Source organism: Uranotaenia lowii, chromosome 2 (assembly GCF_029784155.1).
Source record: "Uranotaenia lowii strain MFRU-FL chromosome 2, ASM2978415v1, whole genome shotgun sequence".
NCBI lineage: Eukaryota > Metazoa > Arthropoda > Insecta > Diptera > Culicidae > Uranotaenia > Uranotaenia lowii.
This window is the reverse complement of record NC_073692.1, coordinates 177,178,857-177,198,556: the sequence shown is the minus strand read 5'-3', so window position 1 is coordinate 177,198,556 and position 19,700 is coordinate 177,178,857. Positions and strand designations below refer to the sequence as shown.

The window sequence follows — 19,700 nt, the reverse complement described above, 5'->3', positions numbered from 1 at the left end:
ATCGAAATTACCAAAATAATCCGAGTCTTTTATCGGAATATTTACAGCTATCCGAATCTTGCATCGGGAATATGAATAGCTTTTCGAGTCTTTCATCGAAACTTCTAAATTTATAAGAGTCTTTCATCGGAAAAAAATCATCCGAGTCTTTCTTCGGAATATCAATAATCAATAGTTATCCGAATCTTGCATCGGAAATATGAATAAATTTTCAAATCTTGCATCGAAACATCTAAAATTATCCGATTCTTTCATCGTTATCACAGAATTAATCCACTTACCGAGTCTTTCATCGGATTATCTAGAGTTTTCCGAGTCTTGCATCTTTTATGGGGGGTTAATTTTTCGGCTATCAGTCAACTTAAATAGCAAAGACGACTATTTATTTAAGATACAACGTATCGATCCTTATAGGATCTTCATCAGGGACTGTAATTTTATTATATGTTAACACAGTTTTATAAAACGGTTCAATATTATAAAATTGCTTACCGAAAAAATGTCGTCTTTTTGTTTTGGTTTGATTCGGCTGATCAGATAAAGCTGTCTTGTATATCTGTTACAATATTTTTCAAATAAATTTGGGTATTGTTAGAATAAATGTTGTGTGTTAACTTACTGTGTACAAAATTTTTCGGTTGAAAAACCGTTTTGTCCTACAATTTTTGGATTTATATTCACCAGCATCTGAAAGTTGTCACACAATTTACACTTTCACTTTCCAACTGATTTTTTATCTGATCATGACGAGTGTATATTTGGTGGTGTCTATTACATGTTGTTGGGTGTGTGTGTTCCTGTGTTTGTGTTTTTATGTTGTGGTTTAATTTTTCTTATATTGCATATTGTTCTAAAAATATTTCCATAAGTCTTGCATCGGAAATATAAATAACATTTCGAGTCTTGCATCGACACATCTAAAGTTATCCGAGTCTTTCATCGGAAAAAAAAATCATCCGAGTTTTTCATAGAAGTTTTCAAACAGTTCCGAGTCTTCATCAAAATTATAGAATTGTACCATACTTTTCGGATACTTATTTCCAAAATTTTAATCACTTCTGAAATGCGCGACCGTTAATTTCAAGTTTCGTTAAAAGGCTAAATAAATATTTATTTTACCCTAGTCACTACATTGAGTTGGACGCTATTACCGAAGAAACGGTACTTGATGATATCAGCAATTAGAAGTTTTCTACCTCAACAGGAAAAGATGGAATACTGCGGTAAAGCCACTCACTCACATATTCAACCAACAAAAATTTCCTGCCACCTGGAAGAGATCATTCATGATCATTCTGTCTCTAAGAAAGTGACAAAAAGGTTGTGTGTAATTATCGATGTGTCGCGTCGCTAGCAGCCTGTCAAATGTCTCGGGGAGGATCATCAACGATATAATATTTTCATCGTGTCGGAGTCGGAGTAGGATTTCTGACAATCAGCATGATTTTTTTCCCAAAAGATCAGTAACCTCAAACCTGACAGTTTTCACATAATTCTGTTCATCCAATACCGATGGCAGCAAACAAATTGATGCCATATATACGGACATTACTGCCGCATTTGAATCAGTGAATCACGATATCTTACTCAAAAAGCTACAACGTTTAGGATTTTCCGAAAGACTGTGTGTATGGATCAAGAGCTACCTAACAAACCGTCGTTTAGCTGTCAGAATTGGCTCCGCTGAATCCACCGACTTCATTCGAACTTTAGGGGGACCACAGCGCAGTAATTTGGACCCATTACTGTTTATGCTATTCTGCAATGATATAAACATGCATCTTTTTGGCTGTGAAGTACTCCTGTATGCGGATGATCTGAGAATATTCCTAATCATACACAATCTTACTGGCTGTCACGAATTATAACAATACCTCGATACTGTAGTGGACTGGGGTGTGCTGTTTACCTTCTAGTTTTGAGTGTTGCTAAGAGTTGAAACATAACATTTGGACGCAGGAAACAATCTTTCTTGTACGTTTATAAAATTTTGGGCGCATCGTGTAGACCAAATTAAAGATCTTGATGTTATTTTAGACAGTCATATGTATGACTTTTAGGCACCACTTATCTGCTACTATCGGAAAAGCTAACCGTATGCTGGGATTTATCTTACGTTTGAGCAAAGAATTCACTGATCCAGTCTGTCTGTGAGCTCAATACTGTTGTTTGGTTCGTTCAACATTATAATCCGCAAGCCTAGTATGATGGCCCAGTGAACATTTTGGTCTGTATATTTCAGTTGTTTCTGAGATATACACACTTTTGTACAATCTGGAAAAGTTGTATAGAATATTTTTTATGAGCCTGTACGTACTAAAGTGGAGGCAATATACGGATCAAACTTTGCTCACCTTGAAAATATAAAACTTTGTATTGCGTTTTCAACAATTTTATAGCAACGTTGCTTTGCATAAAATCATAGGATTGTACAACTTACAACTTTCTATTGCCTGCCTTACAATTTGATACAATTTCCTTTTGCAGGTAGCCTGAGGTTTGTACAACTTTCTTCACCATTTAATAAAATTTATTGTTACTGTATCTCAAAGCAATTATATTTTTCCCTTATTACGATTTTACTATGAATCGCCGTGAACATAAATACAATAGAATTTAATTTTTACTGCGAATAAAATTGAACCATATACAACTTTATGTGTCTTTGATTAAATTGATGAACCTTTTTAAAAAATACTGAATGCCAATTTCCAAATACTGCGTATGCATATTGTCATCTTGTGACCGTCCTTAACTTTAACTGTTGGTTTAAAAATGCATATATGTTGTTGATCAATCTATCCTCAGGCTCGAACTCACAACGTTCCGATTCCTGTCCTTCGATACTTCCTCGACGCCATTTCATGTTCTTACAAACAAGCAAATTTGTTCATGTACAGTTGAAAGTTCCGTTTAAAAATCAGTTGATCGTATAAAATACCACTAACTGCATCATTTCGGACTCCAAATCTATTTATAGATGCCGTTTTTTGATATACAAATTTGACAATATTTACAATATTACAATCAATAATCAGTGCTGTGCGATCTTAGCTAGCTATTTACTGTACTGTTAAACAATTCGACAATCTGCAGATTAGTTAAATTCCATTATACGATGATCTTACAATTACTGTAAGACCTTTCATGGAAATAATATGTCATCATAGCTCGCAAGCATGAAAGATTGCTTAATTGTACAGTGGGATTAAATATGGAGCTTTACACAATTCTACTGCGATGTTTTGAAGCAATTCAAAAGAGATTTGTGCGATATGATGTTATGGGAGTTTCTCTGGGAGAACCCTCTAAACTTGCCACTGTTTTAGACGAAGGTTTAACGAAATTAAATCGACTGTTCATGGCTTCTTTCTCGATGTAATATCTATGGTCCTAAAAAAGCCCTGGAAAATCGAGACTGGCTTTCACTAGAATTGAGATGTACTCGGTATGGTAGTAACGACCCTGTTGTGATTTTAGGATTCTTACGAATCTCAATTCAGAGATTTATTCACGTCTGTCATTCATAAGAATAGATCTATGAGTGACTTCGTTTTGTTTGTTTTCACTAGTGTTGCCAAAATATAAAAATATGCCAAAGTAAATTTATTTTATGCCTATTTTTTCAACTTTTTTTTCAGCATATCCTTCATCTCATTCCTACAGACCCTTTTCGATCCGCAAAAATAAGCTTTCTATGTCGTATGCAATATATTAATGTAACTTTAAATTAAATTTATCATTTTAAACAATCATAATATTAAAATATAATTTTTGTATTGAGTTTACTTAAAATTGTAAAAAGAAATTTGTTTGAAGCCAACATCTCCAGAACTCAACCATTTATAAATATTTTGAATACTTGATTAAAAGCAAGTTAATTCAAAATCAGTTTATGTTTTTGATACTAGTTTTGTTGGTTCATTATTTTTCAGGGATTGATTTCATTCAAAACATTATAAATTTAAAACTTCCAATCGTCGTATCACTAAAACTAGAGATGATATACAAAACCTTACAGATGATTCGTGCCAAAGACGCCAAATTTTAAACAAAACAGTTTTTTAAACATAGACATCATAATATTTACAGGTAATGATAACTATTATTGTAACAGCCAACACCATTTTCACATATATGTATGTCTAAGTAGGTACACATATCGTGCATAAGAAACCATCTTTATGCTAAAGAAAAGTCAAGCTTCTCTTATTTCCAGCCAAGGATACACAATAAGAAACGTCCCGATTTCACCATTCCACACCCATATTTTTTTCTTCCATCATGCCCCACCCCAAGTGGGATCGCGCGCTAGAAAAACAACATCTTCATTTTCACACTACCGCAGCGCCGTCGGGATCCGATTGCCAGCTAACATATGGTCAGCTTCCGATTACTTATTTTCCTCACTTGGAAGGATGCCTCATATTAAACAGCTCTACATTAGTAAAAGTGTGACATTAAGCTAAACTCACCGCCCAACAGGTTCGGGTAAGGTTCCTCCGATTCCGAATAGAAGTAGTTACTGGCCGCTCCGTGAGCCCTGGCCACCAACATGATCAACAGGCTGACCAACAGCGTTCCCTGTAGTAATTTATTCATCTTGACACATGCACTACTTTTCTACTTCCTGTGTTAGTGTAGAATTTTGTTTGAAATTCAACTACTGTAACTGTTTCTGCTTCCGCACGATTTCACTTCCTGTTGATTGTAAGAAAAACGAACGATAATTCAAAAGCTGTTTCCTGCGTGAACAAATTGCTTCCACTGAATGGTGCCGCCTTGAAAGGGGTTACTGTTGCACAATAAACACACTTCCAGCGCGCGAGAGTTTTCCCCGGAAACGATATCTATTTGTGCGCGATTTCACCTTCGCGATGCACACCTCCCACAACCTTCTCACTTCTGATAACACTCCAGAGGCAAGTCACAATCGCGAATCCTTAGTCGGTTTCCTTTTCACCTCAAACGGGAATGCAACTCTGAACGGGGGGAAAAATAACATCCCTTTCAAAAGGCAAACATCATTGGCAATCTCCTGCCCCAGCACAATCACCTGTGGGTTATGCACACACAGTAGAAAAAAAACGGAACCAAAAACCAGAAATCGAAATAGTAAAAGCGGCGGCAAAGACACACCGGAAGTGAGATCCCCACCGTTCGTTTCCGGTACACACACTTCGCTCACTCGTTCGCTCGCACACACTTTTTCTTGTTCCGAAGCAGGAAACCACCAACGACGACCACACCGGAAGTTACCACACTAACCGGGACCAGTCCAGGATTTTTCGGTGCCTCGTCACAACCTCGTGCACCAGTTACCGATAACGGAATGATGAACTGATAGTAGCGGGCACGCTTTCTTATATGGACCCCCAATGTCGTCGTCGTTTTCCCGTAATCGTAATCGTCGTCAGGAAAACATCACTGAAGCTCGTCCATTTTAGGGGGCGTCGCGACGCCAAAGTTTTTCCGACACGGTGGCGGCGAAATGGTTGAAATGCTGTTCTTCGGCTAGGATTCGGAAAAATGGATTCGACAAATTACGCTACCGGGTGGCGGCGTTTGGTTTCATCCATAAAACGAAACAGCACGTGGCTGAGGCTTACTGGCAAAAGAGCAGCAACGTGTTGCGCGCCAAAATGTAATATACATATTGCTTTTTCCAGAAACTTCAGTCTTCTGATATATGTTGGACCGTTGATTTTTGGTAATTTAAAAAAGGTAGACATTCAGTATTAATTCTACATAAATAGAGTGGTCAGTTTTACCGTTTTTTGGGAAATCCGCTATTCCGATATTTGTAAATGAAAAAACTGAAAAAAACGACTAAACCGGTATTTTCTTTAAAAAAATATCGGAAACATAAACATCTTTTGTGTACTTGCACAACCATAGAAGAGATTGCAAAAATCCAATGTCTATTTTGCAAATACTTGCTTTCTCAAGCAATCAAACAACCTAATTATTCCTGATACCAGATTTGAACCGCAAACCTTCGAGATGATAGCCAAACACACTGCCACGAGGTCACGCCTAAAGGGTGATACGGTCAAAATTTGGTCAAGGGAAAACGCGTGTAAATCGGTGAAATCATTTATTTAAAAAATCAAAATAAATTTCTTTTTCAAGTTTAATTAGTATAAAATTCAGGAAAAATATTAAGTTAGGCTTCCACTTTTCCAAAACCGAATTGCCGGACCTTACGGGGTTACTCTGCCATCAGATTTTGTAAAGCCACTTGTCCACCTTCTTCGTCGCAAAAAGCCAGTTTGCCTTGAACTGCTGCTCGTCCTTAGGGGGCAACCATAGATTACGTAACGCACCTAGGGGGGGAGGGAGTAAGCTCGAGCGTTACGAATTGTGACATAGGGGAGGGTGGGAGGTATGCTCATCGTTACGTAACGATTTTTCTCCTTAAAAATTTCAGTTTACTTTTTCGCAGCTATTTTGATGTCATGCCATTTTCTCAGAATGATAAACATACCAAAATCTGCTTAAAATTTGTAGGCTTCAACATGATTGAAACTGGTTTGTTACCTTTCCTCTTTAAAGATTCTGAGATAGACTCCGACAAATGCGGATTGAATATCCGTGAAATAACCGTTGGAAAACCGGATATTAGGTTCATTTACTCCGGTTGAACTCAGTTCAATCTTAAGACGGGAATTTTACTATTTTTTTTCTCAATCGATTTAAAAAAATGCAATTTTGATTATTCCGACGAATATTACTAAGTGGAATATATTTTGCATAACAAGTTATATTCCTCAAACAAACTAAAGTAAACAAGGTAGATCATTAGTGAACAAGCACAGAGCAACTCGGATTAAGACAATCAATATATTTTATCAAAAAGTTATCATCATTGAGTACTGAGAAGCGATTTGGATAGATATAAATTCCGTTTTGTAAAACGTTGAAAAAATTTTGTTAATTTTTTTTTTATCTTCGAAAATCAGTATTTAAAACAAATCAGATAGGGGGGGGGGGGGTTAATTATCAGCGTTACGTAATTTTCGAAGGAGGGTACGTCGTAGCGTTACGATTTGTGACATACGGGGGGAGGGGGTCAAAAAACTGCATTTTGGCGTTACGTAATTTATGGATGTCGCCTTAGCAGTATTTTTGGTCTTCTTTAGGTTCAGCTTGACAATAGCCCAGTATTTCTCAATTTGGCGGAGCTCTGGCGTGTTGGGAGGGTTCTTGTCCTTGGGAACCACCTGCACGTTGTTGGCGGCGTACCACTCCAAGGCCTTTTTACCGTAATGGCAAGATGCCAAATCCGGCCAAAACAGTATGGAACAACCGTGTTTCTTCAGGAAAGGCAGCAGACGTTTAGTCAAACACTCTTTCACGTAAATTTCTTGGTTGACAGTCCCGGAAGCTGTGAAAATGCTGCTTTTCAAGCCCAGATTGCTTGCCAAACCAGATATTTCTTCGCGAACTATGACAGTTACATGTGCTTGAAAATATCTGCTACCTTTCCCCTTCCTTTTGCAGTATAAAACTCCTGTCCCGGAAGCTGCTTGTAGTCGGCTTTGACGTAGGTTTCGTCGTCCATTACCACGCAGTCAAACTTCGTCAGCATCTTCGTGTACAGCCTCCAGGATCGCGCTTTGGCCGTCGTATTTTGTTTATCATCGCGATTTGGAGTCAGTACCTTCTTGTAAGTCGATAGTCCGGCTCGTTTTTTTGGCTCGATGCACGGTTGTAGACGACACACCCAGCTTATTTGCGGCATCTCGGAAAGAGAGGTTAGGGTTTCGCTTGAAACTACCGGCAACTCTCTTTGTCGTCTCAGCGGCTTCCGGTTTTCGATTTCCCCCCGATCCAGACCTCCTGGCTGTCGACAAACGTTCCCCAAACACTTGAATTACATTTGTAACGGTTGATTTGGCAACTTTTAGCGATTTTGCCAGCTTTGCGTGCGAGTAGCTCGGATTTTCGCGATGCGCGAGCAAAATTTTGATACGCTGCTCTTCTTCCTTGGACGGCATTTTGACAACTGAAGAGTGAATTCCAAAATCAAAATAGGAGCAACATTCTACACACACACACACACTTCAAAATGAGGGGTGTTGAGGTGTTTTAAATGCAAAATTGAAAGAAATACGTCAAGTTTATATTAACCAAATTTTGACCGTATCACCCTTTAATAGTTATTTAGGTCTTCTTAAGGCTGAGCTGTCGGGTTCTTTAATAGGAATTTAATGGTGTAATAATGAATCGTTTACAATTTTTTTTTTCTATAGTAAACCATTTGAAACAACATGAGTCACGTTGAATATTTTCAACATGCCCTTAATTTAGTGATTAATATATTTTTCAACGATTTTGGTATTCTAGTCTATAAAGATATATTGACTGTTCTTTACGAACACTACCTTACCGAAAGGCCTCAGCTCTGGCCTCTAAACAAGCATGAAACGTTCAATTTATCTAAAGGACGTACCCAAAACGCGATTTTCCTAAGACAAAATTGCCGTTTTCGCCCCTTAGAAAAACCGGTTGAGTTTTCAATGTTTTGATTTTGAATGCTACCCAGTTGAGCCAGATCTAATAATTTTTCAATATTCGCACTGTTTTTTTTAAATATAATTTGAAAATCATAAGTTAAAGCAAATTTAAAAATGTTTCGAAAGTCCTTTTCATATCTCAGTCCAAGAAATCAATTTAACGTAAAATGTGTACATGTTCAGTAGTGACTTCATTCCCCAAGTCCGTGTTCAATTGTTTAGGTTTGTAATTGTAACTTGTTTGAAAACAACCTTCAGCAATTAAGTTGAAATATGTACATACTTCTTGTGATTTGAAGTGATTGAACCGTAATATGAAACATTTTCAGCTTCTCCATCACTCACTACTGCCCAAACACCCAAAAATTTCCAACGATACCTTGCTCAGAAATTTTACATTTTCCTCATCTACTGAAATGCAGTTTTTGCATACGCAAAGAAGGCGCGTAGTTACATGACTCTTAAAAATCTGCAAAGTTGCAATCGAATGTGTAGAAAAGTTTAGTTGAAAATTGAATTAAAATATTCGAGAAATAAAAAGCGAGCAAATATTCAGTTTTGTCTAAACAACCTGGCAACTCTGATGAAGCCAAATCCAAATCAAGTTTTAAGATTATAATTGTGGCAAATCAGCCCAGCCATCAATACCATCGACCGCATATATCTTTATAGGATGTCGACAATTTCAACTTGTAGAGTGCTATGTTTAACTAATATTCGTTTTCACCCTGGTGGTCCACCGGTTGTGCACCAAGTGCTGTCAAAGCATTTTTTTATATGAAGATGACAGCATTTGGTGCACAACCGGTTGGCCACCAGATGAAAACAAATACGGCATAAGGGATTTTCTAAAACAACTTCAAAACTTGCAAATTGTTTTTTTTACATTTTTTTTATTTGCAAAGGATAAAACCAGTTAGGTCCAACTTGCCACTTTTTACATTTTACTTCACAATATGAAAATTTAGATATGACCTCACCGCCCCCCTGAGCACCCTGAGCAATTTTCAGGAAATGCACATGAATTATTCTTTCCGTAACTATTTACGAGTAAATTCGACAATTATTTTCCGGAGCTGTTTTTCTATCTCGAGATCGCCCTGTTAGCTGTTGAAAATACAGGACGAAATCGTCACGACCGCAGGAGAAAAAGTTAAGTATGAACACATTAAATCCTATGCTGAAAGGAAACGTTGTGTTGTTATAAAAAAAAGTTGGTGCTACATATTTCCAATATTAATGAGTACAAAAATGTGCAACAGGGGTGGCAGCCAGCCGTCATGTCCATTTCCATATTATAAGCATTAATCTTCTACGAAATATAATAGGGGAGAGTGGGGATACTTGATCCCCTTTTCTTATTTTCACCATATCTTTTTGGAAAAATTTAGCAACTCGCCGTCTTTGACATTTTCTGACAGCTTGTAGCTTCAAGTTTCTCTGCTCCAAAAATTAGAACGATACTTGAACCCGTTGATGAACTAGAAGCATTTTCGTGGGAGTGAAAAAATTGCGATTTTTCTGAAGTTAGGGGAGACTTGATCCCCAATTGAAGGAGACTTGATCTTTTATTCAGGAAGCCCTAATCCTTGTATAAAAATCAAACAAAACCCCAAGATAGAATGTTAATTGACTATTTTGGTCATGTTTGTTCTCATTTCACATTTTATAGCAGACATAAGAAGAAAATTCTATAACTTTGTCTCAACGCTAAAAACATTGCATACTTAAAGGCGCTATTTTTTATAATTAAGAGAAAATTAATTATTTTTGCTCTTTTCTTCAGACAATTGTTTGATAAATATTAATTTTTGGATATACATTAGTAATTTCGTAATCCACAATCATAACGATCAATTCAGAGGAAGAATATGCCGTTTGGAAGGGGGATCAATTGTACCCATAATCAACATTTAAGAAAACTTTTTCTGAAAAAAGTTGAGAGTTTTCCATTGCTTTGAAAATATGGCATTTTGAAGTTTATTTTACGCTCGAACGATTGATGCATTGGAACAAATATTTTTTTCATAATTTTCCCATGTAAGGAACATTTTAAAGTGATGAAAAAAGATCTTCAAGTTACATTAGGTGAAATTTTTCAAACAAAGTTCAATTACTCAAACAATTTTTTTTTAAATTTTAAACTACAAGCATTGTTATTTTGCTCATTTTGGCACATTTTTCTAGAACATTTGATATTTGTAAGACATTCCAGTTTCGAGATATAGCTAAGGAATCAAGTATCCCCAGGGATCAAGTATCCTCATTCTCCCCTACATATAATTGTTCATGACATCGGGTCAAAAAACCTACAGTGTTTTAAAGCTCTCAAATCTAACATACTGAATGTGACATGAATCGCTGCCACTTCGAGCCTCACGTTTTATCAATTACGGCGGTAGGACAGGGATATTCTTATCACCATCTGGCAACAAGTGGCAGAACATGTCTAAACCACTACTCTCTTTATGGGATGTCGTTTATGATTTTCATATGAACCATCTCAACGCTTGTTCCTATCTTTAAAAGGACCACATCGCCACCCACATACGACGGGTCGAACCAAAGATTTGTTAGTGTAGTTTTGGAACCCCAACCGAATGCTCCAACAGAACACTCCAAACAGAATGGGTGCGACGATAGTGAATGAAAAATTATTCGGTCCCCGACTAGCTGTCACCATTGATGCGTTGCACCGAACCAAATAGAGACCGAGGCGGACCAACGCCGTCAGACTAAACGAGATTGTCTTCCTGCGGTCTACCATATTTGTGGGTGACTTCCAACCCACTTACCAAACCTTGCGCGGTCCCGGACCATCGACAAACTGCGACAACTTCTTGCGCCACTGTATCATGGTTTATTGAAAGGTCTGATCGCAGAATAGGTACAGGCACTGTTACTATATTTAGTTACACACGAGCTACATGAGATACACAATGATACTGATTCAATTGTGGCTTCCATCCGGGGGAAAATGCAGCGTATCCTTTAGTCATATCACAATGCTTACTTTAAATTGCGCTTTTCAAACAGATTTGATTAACTTTTTTTTGACGTCTGCAGAAATTCTCATTTATGTTGGATTTAATTGAAGTTTTACGCTTATTGATACACAATTTGGGAAGCACCTAAAAACTCGATTTGATTTCCTCTACAGAAATTACTTGTTTCAAATGCATGCTTGTAGTTATAAAAATAGTCCTAAATTGATGAAATTTGTTCTTAAATATAGAGTGCAGAAACGCTATATGGGCAAAGTTACAAAGACATTGAACTCATTTTTGTAGTTGTACTTGTTCAAAACTATCTATGTAAAATTTTTACTACAAATCCAGTTTACAGTCAGCCAAAAATCAAATAATAAGCCAGCATTATATAAGAAGGAAAATTTTAATGCTCGACGAATCCAAAGGCAGTGGTCCTGACGGGATATCGAAATCGCTCATTAAAAAATGTGTCAATGGACTTCTAGAACCCTTACATCGTCTGTTTTCTGACTCACTTCAAGAAGGAATATTTTCAAGTTTTGGAAGATCTCGCATATTGTACCGATCCATAAAAGCTCTTCCAAGCTATCTGTCGAAAATTATCGAGGAGTTGCAATTCTCTCTGCCATACCAAAACTTTTCGAAAGTATCGTGTACGACCAAATGTATCCATGGTTGGAAAGAAAAAATGTCGCAAGTTCAACACGGTTTTCTTAAAAAACGATCAACCATAACAAATCTTGGGGAGTTTGTATCGAGAATTTCGATATGGATGATGCAAGGATTGCCAGTCGACGCTATTTATACTGATATGTCAAAAGCATTTGATGTGATCGAAATCAGCGCACTGCTATCCGTGCTCAGAAAAAATGGAATTACCAATACTTATCTTAAATGGATACATTCATACTTAATTGAAAGAATTCAATATGTAAAGCTGGGGAATGTCAGATCCGGTGCATTCTCGGTCAACAGTGGTGTGCCACAAGGGAGTCACTTGGGACCCCTTCACTTCATCACTATTATGAACGAGTTCCCCGAGGTACTGCAGGACGTTTTTGTCCTGATGATCTGAAAATGTTTCTCCCTGTTCGCAACCCGAAGGATTGCTCGATTCGGCAAAACGCACTGCACCGATTTTCGGACTGTTGCAGAACCTATGGATTGAAGTTGAACGCCTCAAAATGCAGTATTATATGTGTTAGGGCCAATCCCTTAAGAGCGCACTGGTTCGAAATAACCGAGAAGTTCCCAGACGATAGTGTTTCGAATAGAAATCAATAACACGGCACTTGGGATGTGATACGTTAACCGGGGAACATTTATTCTTAAAACTTAACTTAGCTGCTCCAATTGAATAATAAAGTGGACTGTATTTTTAACACAAAGTACAGCGACCGACCGACACGGGTGTTTCTTTTATTCTAACGTCCGTCTGCTGATCAACTCTGTCGCTATCAACCGATCACAATAGCGGGTCGAGTCTGATGGCTTATCGGCGATTCTGCTACCTACACTAGATTCCTATACCACGCACTTTTGGTTTTTGATCACTCCAGATGCATGCGGCAGAGGCACCGCGAATGATGCTGCATGTGATTGATATTGTTAGCCCTTGGCTAGCGCTTTCGTTAAATGGCGTGAACAATATGGTTTCTCGAAAACTAACGAATATCATGAATGACTATCGCCTTGAAAACAGCTTGATTATCACTAGAAAGACCTCTGTAAAGGATCTTGGAGTCGAGATAGACAAAGAACTGAATTTCGAGAAACACATAGAGCAGGTAGTAGCCAAAGCTAACTCTATGTTTGGAATGATCAGTAGAGTCTGCCATGAGTTGAAGGGTCACAATCGTCTCAATTTATGTAGGATTAATTCGGACTTCAATCGAGTACACCAGTGTTGTTTGGCAACCCTACTACAATGTCCACGTTAACAGATTAGAGAGAGTTCAAAAGAAATTACGCACTGAGGAATCTTGGATGGCAAGAGGAAATGCCGAACTACCAAGCTTTGTGCATGCTGGTCGGATTGGATTCGCTAGAAAATCGCAGGAAGTCAAACGATGCGTTATTTTTCAAGGATTTGACAAGTGGAAGATTTGATTCGCCGTACATGCTAAAACAAATATCCCCCAACGAAGAACGCAATAGATTCAGATAAAAGGCTTTAGCCTGGGATCATCAATAAATAAAATAAATAAATAAATAAGCATTAGAATTAAACAGAAAATGAAGAGAAAATGACAAAAAATTGGCTCTTTTTACAATTGATTTCAAATCTTTCAAATTATGTACAAAACATAAAAATTGGAAGATTTCAAGCAATGTTATGTTTAACAGATGCAGTTTTAATAAAACTCATGATTGTTTTTTTGAATACTTCCTTGATGTCCCCGCGCTGATCCTCCGGAGCATAGGGTGAAAGAACTCCATTGTTGACGATCCGGAACCAGCGTCTTCACTTGATCCCAGTCAAGATTCTTGTCGACAGTTCTGATTTCGGCGACTAGACTTCAGCGCCACGAGCTTCTAGGTCTGCCTCTCCTTCGATGTCCTTCTGTATTCCACTCAAGCGCCTCTCTGCAAATCTCGTTCACATCTTTTCGTAGCGTATACCCAATCCATCTCCATGTGCGCTCCCGAGACTCGATTTCTTGCGCCATTTGATGACACCGGCGATGTAGTCCACGTTTGAGATCCATTGCCAGATCACCAATCGCGGATGATATTTAAGTTTCGGAGACTCGCAGGGGCAAATCGGGCTTTTCTGATCCGGGTTTCGATGCCTTTCTTGATACCACCATCAGGCGTAATTTGACTACCAAGATAATGGAAACACTCCACTTTCTCAACCTGTTGCCCAGCTACCATTATATTGGAGGGATTTTCTGTGTTGATCTCGATCGACTTTGTCTTTCCGGCATTGACTTTGAGACCAGCTGCCTTGGAGCTTTCGGTGAGTTTGTCTAGTTTGCTCTGCACATCCGGCGAGCAAAACATTATCGTCTGCCTGGTCAAGGTCGTTTAGTTGCTCCATTGTTCAAGGAATCCTCTGTTCTGTGCAGTCATGATCTCATCCATTTAGATGAGAAAAAGTAGCAGTGATAAAATACATCGTTGTCTCACTACAGCAGTTACGGTATTGGACCTTGCACGAAAATCCCTTGTACTGTGCTTCGATGAGATGGACTAGTTTTTCTGGGACTCCTCGTCGCCTTAGAGCCGCCCAGATGTTTCAACGAACACCAGCAGAAGAGAGTCCTGGAATTCGTTGATTTGTTTCAGTATGATTCGTAGCGTTGTGATGTGGTCCACACACGACCGTCCGGATCGGAATACAACTTGTTGCCTTCGGAGTATAACGTCGATTTTTTTCTGGATCTTGTTCAAAATAACTTTCAGAGTGCTTTGAGGATTGTACAGACCAACGTTATGCCACGCGAGTTATCACACTCTCTTTCTCCAAATCTCCTTCCTTCACAAGGATGCAGTCCACCAATATCGCAGTAACCCAGATGTCATCGGAAAGGCGATGAAACATTTGTGCTGACAAGGTAGGGTCAGCTTTGAGCATTTCAGCAGGGATGCTTCTATTTCAGCCAGACTTACTGTTGGCGCTTCGAGCTCCGGGTTCTGTTGGTCATCGCTATTCGTGATTCGGAAGAGTTGTTCACAATGTTCAGTCCAACGTTTGAGCTGATCTATTCACTCTGTCCAGCTGTTGACATGCGAGTGACATGTTAGCATGCTCGGTCTGTCAGCGGCATTCTAGCATTAGTCCGCGCACCACTAAGGCGAATGTCATGAAGTAATCGAATATCTCCATTGCATTGGCGGCGACTTTATTTTCGACTAGGGAGTTTGTCCAGGCTCTCTTGCCTCGTCTACAAGCTCGTTTAACTACCTTTTGCACCTGACCCGACCCGGTACATGCCTGCTCAATTCCGACTTTCGCCTTTCTCCGATCATCGACCATCCTCCGGGTTTCATACGACATCCATTCACTTCTTCTTCCACAAATTTTACCGAGAGTACCATGGCTCGTCGTGATAAAGGCATTCTGATTCCGCACCACTGTTCTTCGACTGTTCCGTCTGTCGGCAATTTCGAGGCTCGGGATTCTAGCTGTTCAACGTATGCTCTTTTCACCTCTAGATTCTCCAACCGGCGGACACCCGACTTTCTTCTCGCGTCGTTGGACACGCGCAACTCTAATTCGTATCTCGCCAAGGACGAGGTGATGGTCAGATGCTATGTCTGTGCTTCGTTTGTTGCGGACATCAAGAAGCTCAAGTAACACTAATTGATTTATAAGACTCTTTAGGCCTCTTATGAAACTTAAACTTGGTCTTGTAGCCGGTTATAAAACCTGAAATGTTGCTTGGAAAGGTTTCTTCTCCATTTCCGGCTGACATGCACCTGATAAAGTTTTATTACTAAACTTATGTTTAGAAAAAATATCAAAAAATGTCTTTTTTACAGATGACTCAGTTTATCAACATTGTGTCGTATTTGGAGTATTTATTGTTGATCATGCAGCCAGTTTTTTCTCCTTGCTCTTGATCCCATTATCATTGCGGAAATGTGTATTAGACTGCCTCAAATTTGTATGGAAAATTTAAAACCTGCGAAATGTTATGCGCTCCATGCTATGATTGATGCTAGGCCCAGTACAACAGCTCATGCCAAATTTGGGCCAGATCAGATCAGGGGAAGGAGCAGGCGCGGATCTAGAGATTGCTCTTAGGGGGGGTGATTTAGTAAATTTTCAAAAAATATGACCAAATTTTTTTAAGTGATTGGGAAAAATTAAAACGGTGACTGGAAAAATGTTGATGATAAAGATAAAGAGAATTCAGCAGCATGTAAATAATGTTAAAGACATTTTTAACAAATATTTTGTTCAAAGAATTCTGTACATCTGTTTGTGGCTGGCTTAGTCTTAGGCAAAACGCAGCCAAATGTTTTTTCACTGGTTTGAAGTTGAATTTACGTTTATTTGTCTAGTTGAGGATATGGAATGACCATTTGTTTATTTTTATCAGATTAGAAATCCATAAGCAATTTAATTTTGAAAATTGTACTTTATTAATTTTCAGACAAAAAAAATCTGTTGGTATGATTTCAACTTACTCAAATGATGCATCTCGGGTTTCATGGTTAAAACTACGTGTTATTAATTTTGAAACTATTAAAATGTTCGGGTAAAAACCCATTTACACAAGTTTCAATTATATTTAATCGAAATATTTTTTCAATTTCAATTTTAAACCGTATGCTGCTTCATTACTTATCGAAACCCGTCAATGTGTTTATTCAATAATTTTTCATACTTTTCACTTGAAGTTCCATTAAAATATCAATGTAATGACCTGAATCAAAAAATAATCCAAAACAAATAAACATTCAAAACGCAAAAAGCACGTATCTAGACAAATGAAATAAAGATTGCTTATCATTATATTTGATTTTTTAAAAGAGGTTTGCTGAATAGATTCGTCTTTTTATATCTTATCGAATACTTGCAGCGTTTTTTTTGTGTGAGTTTTGAAAAACAAGTCAGTGGCTTAGTAACAAGTTTTAACAATTGAACAGTTTTATTAACTTTACCAGTGAGGTAGACTTCAAAGAGCAAACAAACTTTAGAAAAATAATAATCTTGCTCAGTTTTAGAAAAAAAAAAACTAGCCAGCTTTTGAATGTTTCCGAATGCTTTGCACTTGCGTATCATATTTCTTTTTCAGCACTTCGACTTTTCAAATGCTCGGAGTTTGGAAACGAAAATTGTGGTGGAGGTACCCGGTATCTAGTTAAAATTTGAAGCTTTGTGATATTATCAATAGTTGAGTTAGGTTTAAGATGACCTTTAAAACAGCACCTACATCTGTTTCATAGATTAATAAGTCTGTAGCAGATGCGAAAGTCTGATCATTCTGGAGGTCAGATTTGCTAGTAGAATTTTAAAACATTTCGATGCTTCTATGGTTCAGTTGCAGATGTATGTACTTATCCCTTATCATCTTCGGTGGCATGCATGTTCCTGGAAGCCGAGACTAACGGTAATAAATCCGAATGTTTGCAAAGTTAGATCGATCAGAATTTCGGAAAAATTTTCATCTGTGAACCCAATAAACAATTTTTTTAGAAAACCGTCAAGTTTGGTAAACATGCATAAATAAGAAATCACTTTATGATCAACTTGAAAATAAATGTTGGCTTCTTTCAGACTCTTTCAAGAAATCTTTCAGAATTAGTCACTTTCAACCGACGTTTCTGGTACTGTCGCTAACAACAACTCTGGATATCGGTTAATAAAGAAAACCAATTTGCTGTCATGCTTAAGGAAATTCCTAAAAGAGTAAGGTGCAAACTTTAACCTTTTCGTACGCCCGAAGCTAACACGAAGTTATACACGCGCATACTGTTTATACTCAATTAAAGCATATTTTTAAGCAGCTATTGATTTTTTTTTCCGGGATTTTAAGCCCAATGGGTTTATTCATCCCAAAATCCTCCGTGGCTTGTCGTTGTTTTTGTATTTTTGTATTTTTTTTTTGTATTTTTTTTTTTGTATTTTTTTTGTATTTTTTTTCTTATATTTCATGGAATAGTTTAATATTTCTGAGGAAGGCTAAAAGCCGTTTTTCTTCCTCTGGACAATTTGACAAGATTTGTCTGAGGTTGTCGGCCAATTCATAATCCTCCTTTGCTAAGCAGCTATTGAATTTTTATGCACGCGTTATAAAGGTAATGTCAATGTTAAGATATTTTGAGATTTTGACACATGAAAAAGTTTTATTTCATCTAAATTGAGTAAAAAAATTTGTGACCATTTTACTGATGAATTATTTTTTTTCGCTTGGGGGGGGGGGGGTGATCACCCCCATCAACCCCCCCCCCCCCCCCCCCCGTAGATCCGCGCATGGGAAGGAGTCGCCCAACGAGCCTGAAGATTGTATGAGATTTTGAGACATTTTGTTCGGGAGAAACATGAAAAACCTGTTTTTCATCAATAACTTTGGTTCCCATTGTGCGATTTCTTTTGAATACGGTTTTTCTCAAAGCCAAAATTATGATAAATGTTTTAACCCAAGACTGCGTTTCTATAAGGGTTAAGATAAAAATGTTATTAGACTTCAAAAATGGGCTAACTTTTTTAAGGGTGGTATTCATCACTGTTAATGTTGCAGCAACACACAGTCGACTCGAAAATTGCGAGAGGAATAATAGAAGATTGAAGGCAGATTATCACTGACTTACGATTCTACATATAAAGTCAATTGACATTTCAAGCAGAAAAAAGCCTAGAATATCGTAAACAAGTGATAATTTTACATTTTTTTTTTTAATTTTTACACCTTCATATTTATACTTTGATTCTGGACTCCATAAAGGTCAATGCCAATGAGCCTTTATATTGTATTGTATTTTTAATAAAGGATTTAAAAAATCACATGAGCGAGCATGCCAACAGGAGATTTTTTAAGAGCCGCCTCTTTTTAACCCTAATCCGCTTTTGAGTGTCAATATGACACTACTGGAAGTTTGGCGGCTTGAAACTTTCTTCGGGCAAATCCATATAGCACAATTTCCCTTAATGAATTCTCGAAATCTTTAATTTTGCATTATTTTTATGGACGCATTCTGGAAGCCCAGGGAAAAAAAACTCCCTTATCAGACTTTGAGTGTCAATTTGACACTCCTCGTTTGGCTATATCTCTCTTGTTTCTCAACCAATTTTTACAAAATTAATTGTTTTGAAAACTTCGTAATGTAACTCAAATATGTTTCTCAGACAATATTCACCTAGAATACTTTAGTTTTTCGTTATTCAAAGTCTAAGAAAAAAAATCCGAAAAAATCATGCTACGGAAAAAGACTGTAGACCAGCTACGGTATGCTTGAAAAAAATGTTACTTAATTTCCAAAAAAGCTGAAGTTAGAAGCTATACGTTGCCAATAAGTATATATTTTTAAAAGTTTTTTAAAATCATGACCACAAAATGTTTTAAAAAAAGTGGTGTAAAAACCCTACTTTATAATCAATGAATCGTCAAAATTGTTTAAGTCATACCAGATAAATTTTGAAAAATGGATTGGAAAGTTGACGTAATTTAGAACATTTTTGCGTTTTTAGATTTTCAAAATACGAAGTACAGAATTTTTGACGAATTTTCGAACTTTT

The 19,700-nt window shown here is 37.5% G+C and overlaps 1 protein-coding gene across 5 annotated transcripts in view; it reads right to left on the bottom strand.

Moving 5' to 3' along the window:
• The window catches only part of LOC129744530 (uncharacterized), a 142,244-nt gene extending 136,859 nt beyond the window's left edge, over positions 1-5,385 (bottom strand). Inside the window, exons 1-2 of one of the 5 annotated variants that reach the window (XM_055737103.1) lie at positions 5,269-5,385; positions 4,476-4,701 (exon numbers count right to left, since the gene is read on the bottom strand). In XM_055737103.1, coding sequence (XP_055593078.1) covers positions 4,476-4,602 — 127 coding nt within the window. In that variant the 5' untranslated portion in view covers positions 4,603-4,701; positions 5,269-5,385. Of the gene's footprint in view, positions 1-4,475; positions 4,702-5,056 lie in introns of all 5 variants that reach the window. The other 4 variants (XM_055737100.1, XM_055737101.1, XM_055737102.1 and 1 more) reach the window with 4 other exon arrangements.
• Between the last annotated feature and the right edge of the window lie 14,315 nt (positions 5,386-19,700).